Source organism: Rhamphochromis sp. 'chilingali' (genome assembly GCF_963969265.1).
Source record: "Rhamphochromis sp. 'chilingali' genome assembly, chromosome: 4".
Classification (NCBI taxonomy): Eukaryota; Metazoa; Chordata; class Actinopteri; order Cichliformes; family Cichlidae; genus Rhamphochromis; species Rhamphochromis sp. 'chilingali'.
In genome coordinates, this window is record NC_137948.1 from 15,738,517 (window position 1) to 15,757,052 (window position 18,536).

General features: G+C 39.3%; 1 protein-coding gene across 1 annotated transcript in view; it reads right to left on the bottom strand.

Moving 5' to 3' along the window:
* Window positions 1-18,536, bottom strand: part of LOC308396077 (alpha-1,6-mannosylglycoprotein 6-beta-N-acetylglucosaminyltransferase B-like) — a 126,925-nt gene that overhangs the window by 78,925 nt on the left and 29,464 nt on the right. Inside the window, exon 3 of the mRNA XM_080881138.1 lies at window positions 11,372-11,522. Within this exon, the coding sequence (XP_080737264.1) occupies window positions 11,372-11,522 (151 nt within the window). The remainder of the gene's footprint in view (window positions 1-11,371; window positions 11,523-18,536) is intronic.

Consider the following 18,536-nt stretch of genomic DNA (forward strand, 5'->3'; position numbering starts at 1 on the left):
AATGTTGTTGTATTTGTTATTCTATATGATATCCTACCCTTCTGTAAAGAAGTGCAATCACTTTTTTTTTACAAGCTCCTTAGATTACCACAACCTGGACGACTGAGAACAAGTCAGAGGACCTGGACATTACAGACACTGTCGTATCCCTGATAGCTCAATAACATTGAGTAATATTGGCAGACTGATACTCTTAATTGAGATCATCTATAAGCATCTTATAGAAAACAAATCCTGCTCCTCACACACGTCTTAAATAATCAGGCCCAATCTTATCTTAATGGCCTTGTAGTACCATATCACCCTATTAGAGCACTTTGCTCTCGCACTGCAGGCTTACTTGTTGTTCCTAAAGTATTTAAAAGTAGAATGGGAGGGAGAGCCTTCAGTTTTCAGGCCCCTCTTCTGTGGAACCAGCTTCCAGTTTTGATTCAGGAGACAGACACTATCTCTACTTTTAAGATTAGGCTTAAAACTTTCCTTTTTAATAAAGCATATAGTTAGGACTGGATCAGGTGACCCTGAATCCTCCCTTAGTTATGCTGCAATAGGTGTAGACGGCCAGGGAATTCCCATGATGCATTGAGTATTTCTTCTTCAGTCACCATGTGTTAATAGACCTCTCTGCATAAAATCATACTCGTAATTAATCTCTGTCTCTCTTCCACGGCATGTTTTTTATCCTGTCTTCCTTCTCTCTCCCCAACCAGTCGCAGCAGATGGCCACCCCTCCCTGAGCCTGGTTCTGCCAGAGGTTTCTTCCTGTTAAAAGGGAGTTTTTCATTCCCACTGTCGCCAAAGTGCTTGCTCATAGGGGGTCCTATGATTGTTGGGTTTCTCTGTATGTATTATTGTACGGTCTGCCTTACAATATAAAGCTCATTGAGGCCACTGCTGTTGTGATTTGGTGCTGTATAAATACAATTGAATTGAACTGAATAGAATTTATATAAGAGTATTGGGCTTTTACAATTTAAGAGCACCTTAACAGCACATTGGATTCTCTCACCCAAGGGGAAGGATCTAATGTTTCTGAAACTTTCTCAGTCATCAGGGCTTTTGCACCATTTTAACATCAATACCTTTTAACACCTCAGTAAATACAAATTAGGACCAAAGAATGTCAAAATGAGCCAGAAATGATCCCAAAAATGACCCAGAAACCTGGGTCAAGTAAAACATTATGCCCTCTCATGTAATGTTCATGTAGGTAGGCTAAAGGCTAAAGTAACTAAAGAGACAAATCAAATATTTTGAAGCTACTTTTGAAGCTACCTGTCTCTGTTCACTGACTACAAAAAAACAAACAAACTTTAAAGCAAGTGAATCCAGGAAATTAATTAAATAGGTGTTTCGTTGTTGATTACTTCCAATAGCTGTTGTAGAAAGAAGGCCCCAGCAGTGAAGAAGTGTAGCTACTGATGGAGCCTAGATGTTGCTTAAGGGAGGAGAAATTGGTGAAGCAATGCCAGAGTAGTGATCTTCCTAGTGTTTATGCCTAAGGGCAAACTTACCAATCTAGCGGCTTATCCACTGCACAGTAAAACCGAGTGAATCAAATCTGCATCCTTTCCCCCTCCCTCATCTTCGCCTCCCATTTCCTCTGTCCCTTTCCCTCCCTTTGCTCCTTTTTGTACTTTAATGAGTGGCTGCCCTGTGGGCGAATCATAGGCTGGGGCCTCAGACATCAAGTCCCATTCACTGCTACATTGGAGTGTGTCAGCACCAATGAAGCTCACATTGTGATGGGACTGCCGCCCAGTGTATATGTGTGTGAGTGTGTGCATGGGTGTGTGTGTGTGTGCCTGTCTGGCCTGGATTTGGGATATGTTTTTATAAAGTGCTTTCCTCCCATTTGTTCCTCTCCCTGCTGGAAAAAAATCACACTTTACCACGTCACTCATTCCCAATTTCCTTGCTGACACACACTCACTCATTCTGTGTAGAGCAGCCGGAAGAGAACGTGCAGGGAGGAAAACAGGAACGTAGAAAGAAAAGTGAGACAGAGTTATTAAGAACAGGGCGGAAAAGAAACACAGGAAGTATACGAGAGGGGAAACGATTGAGTGAATGAAAATTACTGAACTAAAGAGGAACGTTAAGTCATCAGTGTTGTGATAGTCACTCTGGTGTGCGTGTGTACAGCCATAATTTCTGCAGGTGCACAGATCTGTGCACTTTTCTCAGGATCAAACTGCTTTTTAGCAGGAATGACCTCACATTAACTAATATGTGCACACACACACACATACATATTACTCCCCATCACAGAAGTTACGATTACGAATACATGGTTGTGTATGTGTGCCCATTTCTATCTGCCCACCACTTTCCTTTGTTTCTTATTCTGCATGCTGAATCAAAACTTTCATTCCAGCTATCAAAACTCCTCCACTCCAAGGGTCTCCTTCTAAATCTGAAACAAATTTCCAAAAAAGAATAATGATAAAAAAAAATCAATGTTTTTTGTGATAACAATGTGTTCTGGATTAGATTTTATATTACTCACAGAGCACCAGTGCTGAGTTAAACTTTGTAATGAGAGAATTGAAGAAAGTTGCACTGCTTGTAGAAAAACTTGAGTCAATCTCTAACCTTGATTTTTTTTCCTTGTCTATTTTGTGGGTTTGCTCTACAGCATGACCAATAGAAATTGGCTGCTATCCTTGCCTGACTTTGGCATACCTAAAATATACTGGTGTAAATATGCTGCAAGGCTTTAGGTATGAGTCACACAGTGACCCAATACCTCAAACTACTTTGTGAAAATTGTTGCATTGAAAGTAAATTTCTATTATTGATATCAAACACAGTTGAAATATATTGTATGTACAAAACTGCTCACTGGGCTTTGGAAACCAGGAGACACTGTAATGGATTTTTTTTTTTAAATGAGTGGCTAAAAGAACAGTCAGTAAGATATAAGACTTCACAGTCACATGAAAATAGTTTTCACATGATTATATCTCCTACTTTACCCAAATACACCCAAGTCCTTGCATTTCCTCCTTGGCAGGTTTGTGGAGCGCCAGCATCTTTTCATGTGTTCCACATCCCTCATGTGTTAAACAACAGACATAGAGCAAACACAGACTTTCTTCTGTCCATAACACTTTCTATGTATCTAAGTTTAAGTTTTGTGTCACTTCATGTTGAGGACCTGTTAGGTGGCCTGTTTCCTTAACAGAACATTTTCATGTAGTTGTCTTGTTGCACACCTTTTAATCAACCTTTCTGACTATCAGGCAGCCACAGGCAGTTTGTGTCGTTCTCTTAGTAGGAAGCAGCACACCATTATATGTTTTCAATTTTATTTCCTAAATGAATAAATATCCAGAACAAGAAAAGAAAGTGTTTTTGGCCATTTTAAAAATACTATAATTGAACATACAGAGGCTGATGCTTCATCAGCTCACCAATTTCAGCGCTTTAATTACCACAAAGTTTTTCAGCTGTTAAAACATAATTTTGTTTTTTCCCCTAATGATCAATTAGCATTTCAAAGGATATCAAATGATAAACTTTCATAAGTAACACAACGTTCCAACAGAAAACCGGAGTGATGGTTGCTGAAAATAGGTCTACCACTATGCAAATACTCCATTCAAATAACTCCTGTTAAATGAGACTATTGACAATTAAATGCCATTTTGATTTGATTTAATATCATATTAGATGAAAACAAATGTGCATTTTAAAAATATTTTTAGTGACCTTTTTTAGCAGTAGCGGTGAGCTCTAAATTGAGTTAAATTAGAAGAAAACACAGCAAACACCTACTCGCATCAAACTGAGTATGTGTTCCAGGTTAATTTTGTTAGCTTGATTGCAGCAATCACACTCCAAATGTTGCCCTGTTGGAGTTTTTATACTTTCTTTTACTCAGTGGTTAAAAAAAAAGAAAACAGTTACTGTTTTGGTGTATTCTGAATACTTATTTTAAAAAATACAATAAATTAAAACACCTCACAAAACAATAATAGTACTGACCAGACACTATCTATCATTGTGGCTGGAGAGACCTTGCTAAGATTTATTCTCTACCATTCAGATATCATAACTAAATGCTTTTATAATGCTCATACACTCCATATTTTATGCCCGCAAGACAAACACTTTTAATTAAATATACATCTGTTTTAACATGCCCAAAAGACCTCAACCATAAGGCGAGAGGAGGCATCCTAATCCGATGGCCAAACCACCTCAGTTATTTCCTGTTGACAAAGAGGAGCAGCAGGTCTGGTTTGACCCCTCCTTAATGACAGAGCTCCTCACCCTCTCACCGTGGGTGGGCCCAGAAACCCTTCAGAGGAAGAGTGTTTGTACCCACTGTGTTCTTATTGCTTCACTTACTGCCCACAGATTATAGCCACAGCTGAGGGTAGGATCGATGATTACCGCAGATGCTTTATCAATCTGTCTGTCAATCTCCCACTCCACTTTTGAACAAGATATGAAGATATACTGGATGTACAAATCCAGTAGTTGTAATGTCATATGCATACTCTATGCATGTATTATATTAATTGCTATTAGGAATGCAAGAAAAAAATCAAGAAGGGACCATTATTACCAGTGTATGCTTGTCACATAAGAACCAAATTAATAATTAATAATCCACAACTAAATCTCCAAAATCTTTTGCAAATGGTGAAATCTGAAAGAGATACTACAAGGTGGTATCAGGGGAGAATGCTGCTAAGAAGCTTTGGATGGTAGTCTGTAGGAGGACTTTGAAAATCAAGAAGAGGAAGCGAGTCAAGGCAGAGACATGGATTAAATGGTGGAAGCTGAGGAAGGAAAAAATGTTGCACAGAGTTCAGGGAGGAGTTGAGACCAGATAACTGAAAGTACAACTATAGTACTGAGAGAAAGTGCCAACAGAGGGGTTTGGTGTACTCTCTGGACAGAGGAATGAGGACAAGGTGACTTTGTGGTGAAATTAGGTACAAGTGAGTAAAAGAAACTATTCAAAGGAAAAGGTTAGCAAAGAAAACTTGTGATAGTCAGGGAGATGAAGACAATAGACAGGGATACTGGGAGGCTAGGCCTGCAGCAGAGAAAGGGAAAACCTGGTGTTGTATGTGAGGTTGGACTCTAACAAAGGAAAAAAAGACGTATATTTACTGGCTAGACAGAGAGATCAAGATGGAAAGGATGTACAGCAGATTAGGGTGATGAAGGATGTGGATGGAAGTGCACTAATAAGTGAAAAGAGTGTGTTGAGAAGCTTGAAGGATTACTTTGAGGAGCTCATGAATGCAGAACATGAGAGAGAGAGAAAGGAGGACAGATGAAGGACAGTTAATGAATTAGGAAGTGCAGAGAATTAGTAAGGAGGAAGTGAAATCAGCTATGAAGAAGATGAGGGGAAAGGGCCCAGATACATACCTGTGGAGGTATGGAGATGTTTAAGGTAGTGGACTTTTTAACCAGACTGCTGAATAAAATTAAAGAGAGTGAGAGGATACCTGAGGAATGGAGACGTGCAATGGCACCAGTTTTCAAGAACAAGGGTGATGTGCAGAGGTGGTCAAAAGGGTAAAGCTAATGAGCCATACCATGAAGCTTTGGGGAAGAGTTGTTTAAGCTAGGTTAGGAAGAGTGGTGACAACTAATGGGCAGCAGTGTGGCTTCATGCCAAGAATGAGACTGCACATACATGTTTGCTTTGAGAGTGTTGATGAGACATATAAAGAAGGGAAGAAAGAGTTGCTGCTGTGTCTCTGTGGATCTATACAATAGGTTGCCAAGACAAGGTCTGTGGTACTGCATGTGAGGGTGGTGCAGGACACATAAGAGGAAGAAAATGAAGAAGAGAGTCCAGACAAGGATGAGTGGGTGGAGATTATATCTCCAGGGTGATCTGTGACAGAAGGACAGCACCATAGGGGAAAGGTGTCTGGTTTGGAAAACTATGACGCTGACAAAAAGAGTTAAAGATGTATAGATTTTCATTGTGAGTGACCAGAATGCACAGGCTTAGAAATGAGAACATCAGAGGAACAGCTCAGGTTGAGCAGTTTGGAAACAAAGTTATAAAAGCATGGCTGAGATGGTTTGGACATGTGCAAAGGAGAGACAGTAAACATACTGGACAAAAGATGTTGAGGTGCTAGGCCATAGGAAAGACCACAGAGAAAATTCATGGATGTGGTTAAGAAGGGCATGCAGAGAGTTAGTGTAACAGAGGATGATACTACAGATACACTGAGATTGAGGCACATGATTCACTGTGTGGACCCTAAACGGAGCAGCCAAAAGAACTAACTTCAGCATCATAAAATACAATTATTTGTGAAACATAATCTGTTTCTTATATCAATAATTACACAGTTAAAAAAGTTACATCATCAATGCTTGTTGGGTAATGCTGGCTGCAAAAGGGACTTTGAACTATTTGCTGTCATGCTAGCTAACGCCATCTTTTATTCCAATTTTCACAAAGTAGTTTGAAGCATTGTGTCGATACCACTTGTCTACATCAGCTGTGACTAATACCTTATAAATTCATTAAAAAAAGCTTTACTTTATACAAAAATAATATTGGGACATACAGTGAAACCACTAAAACCTACAAACCATACTGCCCAACGCTACGTGGAGATGCCATTTAACTCAGTAACAGACTGTGTTAGTACTACTGTAGTTTGAGGCCATCGCTTGATAAAGTATGACCACATTATTTCCAAAAAACAAAGATGTGAACCAAAACTATTGAACTATAACCTTGAAATTCTCAATATAAAGGTTAAACAGAATCGGGCAGCCTTGTTGGAATGAAATCCCCAGCATGAACTTATTGCTTGCACTGTCAAACAAGCTCTCACTACCACTGTACAGGGACCAAATAGCCTGTTCTTATGATTCAGTTATCCTAATTATGTATTTGTGAAGCATAATCACTTGTTACTACATTTTTAACTAATTTAGAGAGACCCTGCAGTACATCTATTCATTATTTAGCTGTGATGTTGTAAGCTGACAGCAATTCTAGTGCTCAAGGGCAAACTGGACTAAGTGTTTAAAAGAGGATTGTGACACAGCATTGATTTCGGCTCATGTTTAAAAGCAATTACATCTTGCCCATAGTATAAGTATCTATTCACCCCCTCAAAACAATGCCCTTCAGTAGAGTAATACATGAATACCATCCTACTTTGAGTACCTGACAATATACAGAGTTACACTCTCAGCAGGGTACTTCTCAGTAATGGCCTAGGAGTAGAACGGCTTCCTCCACATTAAACAGCCCATTACTAGACATTGATTGCAGTTAACACCAACGTCAGACTGTATTAATCGTTCCATTCTTCCGCTCGAGTGCCTCTGCACAGACCTGAACCTGAGTGCTTATCTGGGATCATTTAACAAGGTTTGAGGAAGTGAAGGGATTTCTGTCAGTGTATATCACATCACTCCTGCTGAGTTTAGTCTGGCTGTTTGAGAATGAAAGTTGTAAATGAAGTGAATGTTATAGAAAGAGACAAATCAGATGTTTCAATGCTAACGGGGCAAAGAGGGGAGCAGTCTGATAAAAGCTAGAGTAGCAAGGTCATGCAAGACTTGTCTGTTTCCAGCAGGGATTTTGAGTTACCAGTCAGCAATTTCCACAAGTGGCTGTAGGAGGGGGGAAAGGGAGAGCAAGCACTTAAGAGCTAAACACAATATTGCAAGGAGTAAAAAGGAGAGAAGACAGAAGTCACAACTATAGTGGTGACAGGGAGATGCTGTACATGATAATAAGGAACTCATCTTAGCAACTGCAAAGCCATCTGGACATACAAGGGAAGATGAAACTGGAGCGGAAATTGGCCAAATTTAAATCACAAAAAAGGATCTACAGTACCACGAAAACGTCTGGGGCCACTTGTTGTTTCTTTATATATTGCTAAAATATAAAGAAATGAAGAGGAAAATGGGAAATAGTTAAAGTGAAAATATAAATGGAAATACAGTATATAAGGCAAAAGCAGAGTTTGTGTAAATCTAACGATCTTGAAATTAAGTGTATGGTATGACCAGTCTGAAGTCTCTCAGGCAAACTTTCTTGTAATTTCTTTAAGTAATCCTCAGGAATAGTTCTCCAGGTTTCTTGAAGGACATCCAAAGCTCCTCTTTGGATGCTGGCTTCCTTTTGTTCCATTCTGTAAACATGAACCCACAAGCTTCAATAATGTTGAGGCTCAGACTATGGAGAGGCTGATCCATGACTGACAGTGTTCCATTGTGTGTTTTTCTATACAGGTATGCCTTTTCTGCATTGGCAGTGTGTTTGGGAGGACTGTCATGCTGAAAAAACCGTTGCCAGTCAGATGCTTCCTAGATGCTATTGCATGGCGGATCACAATCTGATTTTGTACTTTTCTGCACTCATAATTCCATCAATTTTGACACTTCCTATTTTATCCTCTATTTGTACAGTTTGGGACATTTTCCAAGGACACACTGCACGCCATGCCAACATAAGCCCAAAGAACTATTCATTTTCAGTTAATTGTTAGTAGTTTTCAGCTAATAGCTCTTTGGGAATCAACTGATTGGTATCTGTGCCTGTCAAACTGTGGAATTACTTAGCACTTAGTTCCTCCTACGCCGGGCGGTGCATCGGGCAGTTGGTGATCTCCATCAATGTTGGTCAGCAGCGACTGCTTCAGCTTCGTCCCAGGCAATGTCGACAGTTCTCAGATCATCCATGAATGTTCGACGCCATGTGGTCTTTGGTCGACCTTGCTTTCGCTTGCCAGTGCGTGGACGCCATGTCATGACAATCTTAGCTGGGCGATGAGGTGGTAGGCGTAAAATATGGCCCGCAAAGCGGAAGCGCCTTTCTGCAACAACATCGGCTAATGGGCGGGTGCCTGCTCTTCGTAGGACCTCCTCATTTGTTATTCGGTCCCGGTAGGAAATTCTCAGGATTCGCCGCAGGCCACGTTGTTGAAGCACATTCAGGTGTTGAATAATTGTACTTGTTGAGCACCAGGTTTCACTAGCGTAAAGTGCAGTAGGGAAGACGATAGAGTTCAATAGTCTGATCTTGACCCTAACATTCAGGGAGGTCGAGTTCCAAATAGGTTGGAGACGTCGCAGGACACCAGCTGCCTTCCCTACTCTGGCGTCTGTGGAATATTTGGCATTTTTTGTACATTCAACTAAAAACATAGGAACAAATTACATGTTTTTGAGAAAGGCTGCTACTAATAAGGTGCCTAAAACTACAATTTAACAGTAGCACCCCCAGGCTTCTACCTTTCTACCTTTAAAACCCGGAGAGCAGCCAAATGGCTGGTAGGCTTTTAGCTAAGCTTTAGCTTCAGCCAAGTGGAAGCTAAATTGGCTAGTCATTCATATGTATATTAGGTTGTTACCTGGGAATTCTGGAGGGAGGGGAGTGGGGGTTTGAGTGGATTGAGGAATTTCCCTGCGAATCTTGTTGACTGTGCCGAGGATGGTGGTTTTCCGTCTAAGAAGTTTTTGCGCAAGTGAAAGCGATGTGAAAAAATTGTCCGTGGTAACATTTCTGCCCTTGTCTAGGAATGGTTCCATCAGCCTCATTACTACATTTTCAGAAAGTCTCTCCCCAGTGGGACAATTGGGGTCCTTGCCAAGATATGGGAAGACATTGCAAATGTACTTGGATTTTAGGTCGCAAGCCACCCAAAACTTGATCCCAAACTTGTCAGGTTTACTTGCAATATACTGCAGGAAACAGCACAGAGTCTTTGATGGGAAAAGCTGTTCATCAACGGTGATATGTAGACCAGGGTTGTAGCACGTGATGCAGTTGGTGACAAATGATCCCCACACACTGGAAATTGCAGCGAACTTATCAGTCTTTGCTCGATCACTGCGGGTGGACTTGTCATCAAAGCGTAGGTGTTGCATGATGTCTTGGAAGCGGTTTCGTGCCATAGTTCCAATTATCTGTGGGTTTCCCAGGTTTGCTGACCAGCAGTCATTTAGAGATGGAACCCTGTTAACCCCCCGCAAGATGACAATTGCAATAAATGCCATTAGTTCAGGGAGGTCCATGAACCAATGAACATGCTCCATGCACCACTCAGCAGGCCATTTGTAAATATGTGTACAAATGGTTGGTTTTTTGTACTGTTTTTATCAATAAATCTCAGCAACAAAGGACATACACCCATGTGTGTTGATTTCTCCCTAAGATGGCAAACTGAAACACTCCAAGTTGGTGACTTTTGGAGATTTATTTCCCTGGATGATTGAGAATGCATCAAGATGAAACACAAAAGGAAGTTCACAGCTTTTCCCATCAAAGACTCGGTGCTGTTTCCTGCAGTATATTGCAAGTAAACCTGACAAGTTTGGGATCAAGTTTTGGGTGGCTTGCGACCTAAAATCCAAGTACATTTGCAATGTCTTCCCATATCTTGGCAAGGACCCCAATCGTCCCACTGGGGAGAGACTTTCTGAAAATGTAGTAATGAGGCTGATGGAACCATTCCTAGACAAGGGCAGAAATGTTACCACGGACAATTTTTTCACATCGCTTTCACTTGCGCAAAAACTTCTTAGACGGAAAACCACCATCCTCGGCACAGTCAACAAGATTCGCAGGGAAATTCCTCAATCCACTCAAACCCCCACTCCCCTCCCTCCAGAATTCCCAGGTAACAACCTAATATACATATGAATGACTAGCCAATTTAGCTTCCACTTGGCTGAAGCTAAAGCTTAGCTAAAAGCCTACCAGCCATTTGGCTGCTCTCCGGGTTTTAAAGGTAGAAAAGCCAAATGGCTGCTCTCCGGGAGTTTATTAAAATTGGTTCTTTTCAACGCTGGCTCATCCTTCGTATTAGTTGCTTTTTATGCTTTAATGACGTTTAATGTTGTAGATCGGTGGTGAGTGGCTAAAATACAAAAAAGACCCTTTGTCTAAAAATGGTCAGATATACGAATTAAACTGAGGATGAGTGAAAAACACTTTGAAGGGCCCTCAGAAGGCCTTTTAAAGTGTTAAAAGTGGTTACAACAAAGTCTGGCTCCTTGGAAGCAAAACATAAAGAAATGATGGGCGTCTCAAGACTTTTGCACAGTACTGTACTATATATTTTTTAATCTATTCCCCGAACTTCATATGTATACGAAGTATAAAACTCAGACTGATAACAGTGGTAACAGTGTTTTTATAGGAAGAAACCTTTGTATGTTGATTAATGATTGATACTGGCAGATGCAGTTTCGAAGACAAAAAACATAACATAAACCTGTATTTATTAATATATAATCACTATAAACATTTATGAAGGACATTACGTAGGAGAGGTGATCTGAATAGAGTAAACCGTTAACACACAAGAACTGTAAGAAGAACTAAAAGAACTGAAAAAACATACTGTACCTGTTTATGGCAGAGCTGAGCTCATCCAGGCGCCTTGCGTCAGTGGTGGAGGTGTTGTCGAGTTTGGACAAACTGTCCATCCTCTTTAGAATCACCTCCAACATGTCGCTAATCTTTCTCAGCACACCACGTGACTCCACGCCTCCCAGCACTGAGTGGAAAGACAGACGTGAGACAGGAGATGAATGAAAGCTGGACAGTGAGTACATGAAGCTTGCATAACAGCACGCATATTAATCATACAGCCTCCAGCTCTTCTGGCTCACCACACTGTTGCTGATTTTGGCTGTGTTCTTGTTTTGCACAACTGTCACTATGCACTTGACTACAATGAAGATCAAAAGCAAAGTGGCAAACAATGCAAAAGTCCTCAAACAGATTTGTGAGGATTTCCTCTTAACTTCTGTATTGTGTGTAGGAGCCTCAATATCACTTTTTTCTTTTTCTTTGCAAGGCTGTCAAGAAAACTACTTGTATAGTAATGAATTTTGATTACAAGGAAGACTGTAATACAGAACGTCAGCCCATCTATGATCTTTGGTGTTGGTCATGGCCAATACTCCAATACGTACAATTTAAGTTCCTATCCAAAGATAAATGAAGTCAAAACTCTTTGAACTTTGTTGTGTGTCCCTATTTTTGGTGTGTGTTTCAGTTTTAAACCAACTCATTTATTAAATTAATTCCAACCCAGCAGGACTCAATAGTACCTCTAATTTAACTAACCAATGCTCATGAGTTGGATTAGACCCATCTTTGGAATCTCTCTTCCTTTTGATCTCAAATACAGGCCGATAAAATTTTGTCACAGGTGGGATGCTATCACGTTGCCAAAAATTGTTCCAGTGAAAGACTGCTAAATTACTCAAAAACTGCACGCGCATAATGGTTCCAGAATTTGGCACACACATGCACATACTATGAATTTATTGAGAGGCAGTGCGATTTTATAAGTTTAACTTGCACAGTTATTGAAAATGTTGCACCGAAAGCTCATCCTCACCCTACCGTTTCAGACTCATGAGAGCAGCTCCTCTTCAATTCAGCCCGTGTGTTATTCTTCATCTTAAACTCTAAAAGCCAACATTTTGATTATGTGTCTTTAACCTGCATATCTCCAGCTTGATCTCTTCCTGTCTGTCTGCAGCAGTGCACATTACCCAGTGATGTATTCTGATCTCTCCTCATAAACTGGATTTTGCTCGGGTCAGAAAACCAGACACTCTGGAGTCTGATGTCTTAATGTAGACTTATCTTTATATCCTTTGATACCCTTTGATATAAAGATATGAGGGTGAGATGTCCACCAAGGCTATATGGAATATAAAAAGCCAGCAACTAATTATGCTGGAGCGCTCAGTCACTTTCTTTTTCTTGCATGTTCTTCTGTCTGTCCATGTGAAATCCAAGAGGAGAAATCGAAAGGAGTGGCTGTGCACACAGTTGTGTGTGTGTGTGGGGAAAGATGAACACACTGGCCATCAGAGTTGAAAAGTGACTCATAACACAAAAGAGCACATACACAGTAGCAGAGACAGTGAGAAGAGAGACGGTATAAAAAGGTTTACCACACCTCATTAGGATAATTACACTGACTCTGGCAGGGTCAAGAGTGCCTATGAATTCAGTCATAATGGACCAGAATGAGGAAGGTGACTGAAAGCATGAGACACAGATGGAAAGCTTTCTCATTTAATTACTCTTCTCTATTCGGTGTATGTACTGATCATCATTTTTAAAGAAAAAAGTAATAGATAAATTATTCAGAGTGAAAACTAGTGTCCCAGGAAATGGAAATTATTCCAGCAAGATTTATGTAAAATCTTGGCAATATTTTATCTTTTGTTTAGCTGAATCATGAAATAAAAATAAATCACATACTTTACCTCATACTGATATATTACCTCATTTAAATCAGATAGGGACAAAGCAGTTGTCTCACGTTCAACCCTTTCAAGCAACCAACAGAGCTTGAAAGGGTTTATATAATGTTTTCCAAGCAAAAGTTTCAAAGTTTCATTTAATAACTACATATTACATAAATTGCATACTTAACCAAAACATTATGTCTTAAATCTTCAGCGACCTTTCAGTTTATTTATTTATTTTAATTATGGGTATCTGCTTTCTTGCAAGTTTAGATAAAAAACAATGGTGAAGAGGTAAAAGATACCAACGTGATGCTAAAATAAAACATGAAATAAAAAACAGATTAAAGCTAACAAACTTACGAACATAAATGACAAATTAACGCAACAATGATGCGGCGAAAAGTAGCAATTTATCATTTTTGGAGGGGTCGACAGGAAACGTGATGTAAGGTCGATGGTTATATGAGGCAAACATAGGTAAGCGGTGATTGTGACATATACAATACCTTCAGTTGAAAATTAAAACTTGTTTTTCAAAGGTTTGGTAACGTAAACTGATCCAGTCCATATTTTGATCACATCAGTTAGAATTGTACCAAATAGAGTTCATAAGATATTCCCTCAAAGAAATCCCGTCCACCATCATCAACAGAGTTTTGGTAACCATACGGGTTGATGGTAAGAACCTTAGAGCATGTAGCTTGGGACAGCAGGAACACAAAGGTCACAGTTTATTCCTCTAGCTTTCCATCAGGGTTTAATGGTGCCTATATTAACACTGCTAACACCTGGATTACACTGCCTGACCATTCTGTCAAACCCCATGTCTGCTGCTTGACAAGCAATTACAGCCAATAGGTGTCAGAGCCTAACATCTCCAGCACAAGGTCATTGTCTGCCTTGTTTTCCGCCACCAACAGCAGGAATCGTAAGTTCAATGAGTTATTGCCACAGTGACAGACGTATTCATCTGAAACTGACAGTGTCATGTCCTCTGCCTATGATAGATTGCTGTTTAACAGTTCGCGGCTTGGTCCTTCTGGTGACATCTTTGTGACTGGCTGATAATGGATGACAGCTATGTCAAGAGTCGTGTAAATTGAAGGAATAGTTATCCTGGTAAACTGAAAATTCTTGGCACGGGTTAAACAAATGAGTGTTTGTTAATTTGAAAAAAATCCACAAAATGGCATTATTGGCAGAGCTTCATAAAGTGCATTTAGATCCAAACCACCAACTCTTTTATTAGTTTGGCTTGCCAAAATCTGGATTTGATGCTATTAATTAATAAAATACTACAGGGGAGTATGTATATTAGCAAAGAGTAGGGTATATTACGATACATTTTTTTTGACAGCTACAAGCTCCTGGGATGTTCAGCAGTGAGCAAATGGGAGTGATTTCAACCTAAAGGTATAAAAGATCCAATAAGTTAATGACTGCATCTTTCACATGTTCCCATTGTCTAATGTTCATGTCAATTCAAGTCAGGGGGCTAATCGTTTAAATGACAACACTATCCCTGTAGCTTTATTACAGGGAAACAACACGTTTAACAGGTACGTCAAATGAACCGTACACAAATCTCACTGCTGTAATACAGTATATACAAACAATGACGTGTTATATGTAAGTCATAATCTTAGGGTTTGGTCAGTTTTAAAATATAATGGTGTCAAAAAAAAGGCCACAGGACACAGTGTCCTCTACAGAAAGGGAATTTAAAAAAGAAAAAGATAAGCAACAGACAGTTTTTACTTACTGCATTACACAGCAAGGTTGTTATTTTAATTGGACTGTGGAGCCCCAGGACTTAAATTATACAACTTTTTTAAACAAGCAAAAAATAAACAAGAAAAATACATTTCAACAAATTCTTTCTTGCAGCAGCTTATAGTTGCCCATTTTTAGCTTCCATGTTCTGTTAAAGAAGGTAACTCAGAAGTGTCAGGGAAAGTTTTATATATGTGTAGTTTACTGATTTTATACAGATACCTATACTGAGGTTGATATGAATGAAAGTTTACATAATGTTGCTCTCTGTAAAAGCTGGTGTTTCTCCTTCTGTACAGCAGAACCCACACAGCAGCAACTAGGGCTAGCTTAAATACTATTTTACATATCACTGGGCAAAAAAATAAACTAAATAGGTAAATAACAGTTAAAAAGTAATTAATTAGAGCAATATCAGTGATAACACTATGTTTAAGTTGACTGACAGTGCAAAAATTAAATATTAACATATAATGTATATAACACAAATATTTTAAGATTCGATTAGATCAGTCTTAGGTAATACCAACAAACCAAAAAAGACAATATTATGGGTTTTCTGTGAGGGTCCTGTATTGTGTACCGTGTGCTGTGATGCCTCTGGTGACATGGCTCGTTATTTATTATATCTATTATAAGGGCAAAAGCTGTGAGGACAGTGTTTCCTGACTAACTCCCACAAAAATGTTATTGTTTTACTATTGTCCATAGCTGTTAGTTGCTACTTTAATGATAAGACTTTAACAATAAAAGATGAGTAATGTGGCTATCGGATAAAGGTATCTAGGTCGCTCCATGTTTCCACAGGGGCTACAGTGGATGGATCTTCATGTTTGATTTTGCAAAGATTTTATACTGGAAACACGTCTGGATACAGCCCTCCCAATTATCCCGAGATTGGGACCAGTACTGGGACTAGCTTGTGACCCCCTTGAGGCTGGGTTTGTGGCTGTGGTTAACACTGAAGTACGTAAACATTTACATTTGTCTTTGGTGAGTAGAAATCAAATGTCTAGACGAGCTGTAATATGAGACTCCAAGGAGAATACCGAATTGAATATAAGTGAGATCAAAATAAAGCCATAGTATATGTTTTTTTCTAACTTTTTGAAGGTAATTAAAGTCATAGAAAGGGTCAGATAAAAAAAAATATTAGTGATTTTCCTTCATCAAATTTTTTCATGTTGCTAACATAAAATTACATTTCACCCAGGCAAAATGGCAATTATGACTCTACAATATTGCAATTATTAATCCCAGAGGTATGATTTTCAGTACCAAAAAATTAAACTGACTGCAATCTGCTATATTTTAGTGATGTGCTGGTGGGGCGTAACACACAAATTAACACATTTGGCCATGTGAGTTCACAAACGTCCTGGAGACACATGAACATACATTTGTGTGCATAAGCTATGACGTGTGCCAAAACAGGATGATGTTTTGATTGGCTTGGGGGTGTGTTTGCATATTCATGAGAAGAAAACCATTTATGGTTTGATGAATGCTCACAGAAGGGGCTTCTGGATAGGAGTTGACACAGCTAAATTAACTGGACACCAGTGTAATTTTGTCACAGGCACGCACACACACCCACACACCACATGCACGCCCACACCAGTGCACACACAAGGCTTTAAACTTCACATGAAAATCCACCTTGAAACAAAACGCATATCATTTCAGAACATTAAGACTTGAATTAATAATGACACACAGAGCATTTAAAGGGATGGTTCCTCAGTGCTTAATAACGTTGTGGGCTCATAAGTGTTTTGTGTTAGATATTCCATCCCACTGAGTATAATTTGAAAGCAGGGTTTCCAGCTGTGATTCAGAAAATGCAGTTACATCCGAGTAACAACATCGGTGATGTCACCGTGTCCTGCCTGTTGTTTGCCATTATTCACTGTCAGCATCCCTATTTTAATCCACAAGCTTACCAGGGCCCAAGCCTTGACAACACGAAGAAGGAAAAAGAATACCAGGGTACCTCGGTTATTACTACTGTCAGCCTAAATAAATACTGAAGTTGCACTAAAATACACTGTTTTTGCAGTCTACACAGTGTAAAAGCAAAGCCAATTCAGTGATATACTCACTGTAATATTGTGAATGTATTGAGTTTAATATTGAATTTTGGATGAGAGGTCTTCGTTAAAAGACAACTACTGGTGGTTGTATTGTGCTAGCTATTTCCAGTTAAGCTCTATGGTGCAAACTGGAGTCTTGAGTGACTGGTAACATATCATTGTATGCAAATTAAGCATGGCATGTTGAACAGGGCGATAGCTCTGTGAGATGTTGAGGGACCTTGAATAAGGGAGTAGACCCGAAACTCAGCCTTGACTTTCTGGTCCAGCATCAGTCTTGAGAGGACATCATCACCACTGTGTGATAGAGCTGAAAAGAGTAAAAGACTTGTACTGTACTAATCAAATACAGATCTAATGCATGCAATGCACATACATATTAATGCACGTATGATGCATAATCATCTGCACATAGTCTTCCATCACCCGACTCCTCCAACTTGATCTTACTTCTCCCTAAACATTGTTCTTCTTCATCATCTTCCCCATCAGCTTTTCTGTTTCCCTGTTAATCGTATTCCTTAATTAAGTCTTCATTCCGAATGTCCAGTTTTACAAACTCCAGTAAAACTCCTCTCTCGTTCCTCAGAAACCAGACAGACAGTCGGTTAATATCCCGCTACCACTCCAATCTCCAGTACATCTCCTCTCCTCATTTCCACACCCGCATTCAATTACTAAAAATCACATGCAATTTAATTATTATGGTGCAGCAGATCTACTCTTCATTAGCTAAAGAACATGAGGTCTTTGTGAAAAGAGTGGAATGAGCGGAATTTGTGTTTCCCTTTTTTGTTTTTCTTTCTTTCTTTTTTCCAGCACAATGCAAATGAAGTAAAGGGTGAGAGCAGGTCTTAGCCAAATGAAAATGCACCAAATGAAGCATGAATGAAGTGAAATATTGCACTAGAGTAAACACAGTGAATACCAATGATCTAAAAGACAATTTAATAAGATGTAAGACCAGAAATGATGGCATGATCAATAAGCTATTTTGTGGCCTTCAGTAAAAAACAACCCTGAAAGAATAGAATTTAATAGAAGCAAACCAGTTGGAGGCTAATTCTGCTACAGCTTAATTCCGTCTCTTCTTCCGCTGAACTTTTGAAATATTTATTGTTCATTTAGTTTTGACATTTTCCTCACCATTTATCCAGTGATGTCAAGGCAAATTGGATTTTATGAAACTAGATGGGACAAATGAGAGGATATTAGAAGCTACAAAGAAGGAAAGGCTATTACAGTGTCTATTATCAATGACACTTTCTGTCACTTCACTTTTGAGTAGTTCTCTATTGTCTTAGCAGTTCAACTTCTCTTGTCCCCTCATCCTCTTTCCTCTCTTATTTCTTTCTCACTTGTAATTCCTCTAAGCTGATGGTTTATTTGATTTGTTGGACATTATCTGTCACGTTAGTATTTTTTGTT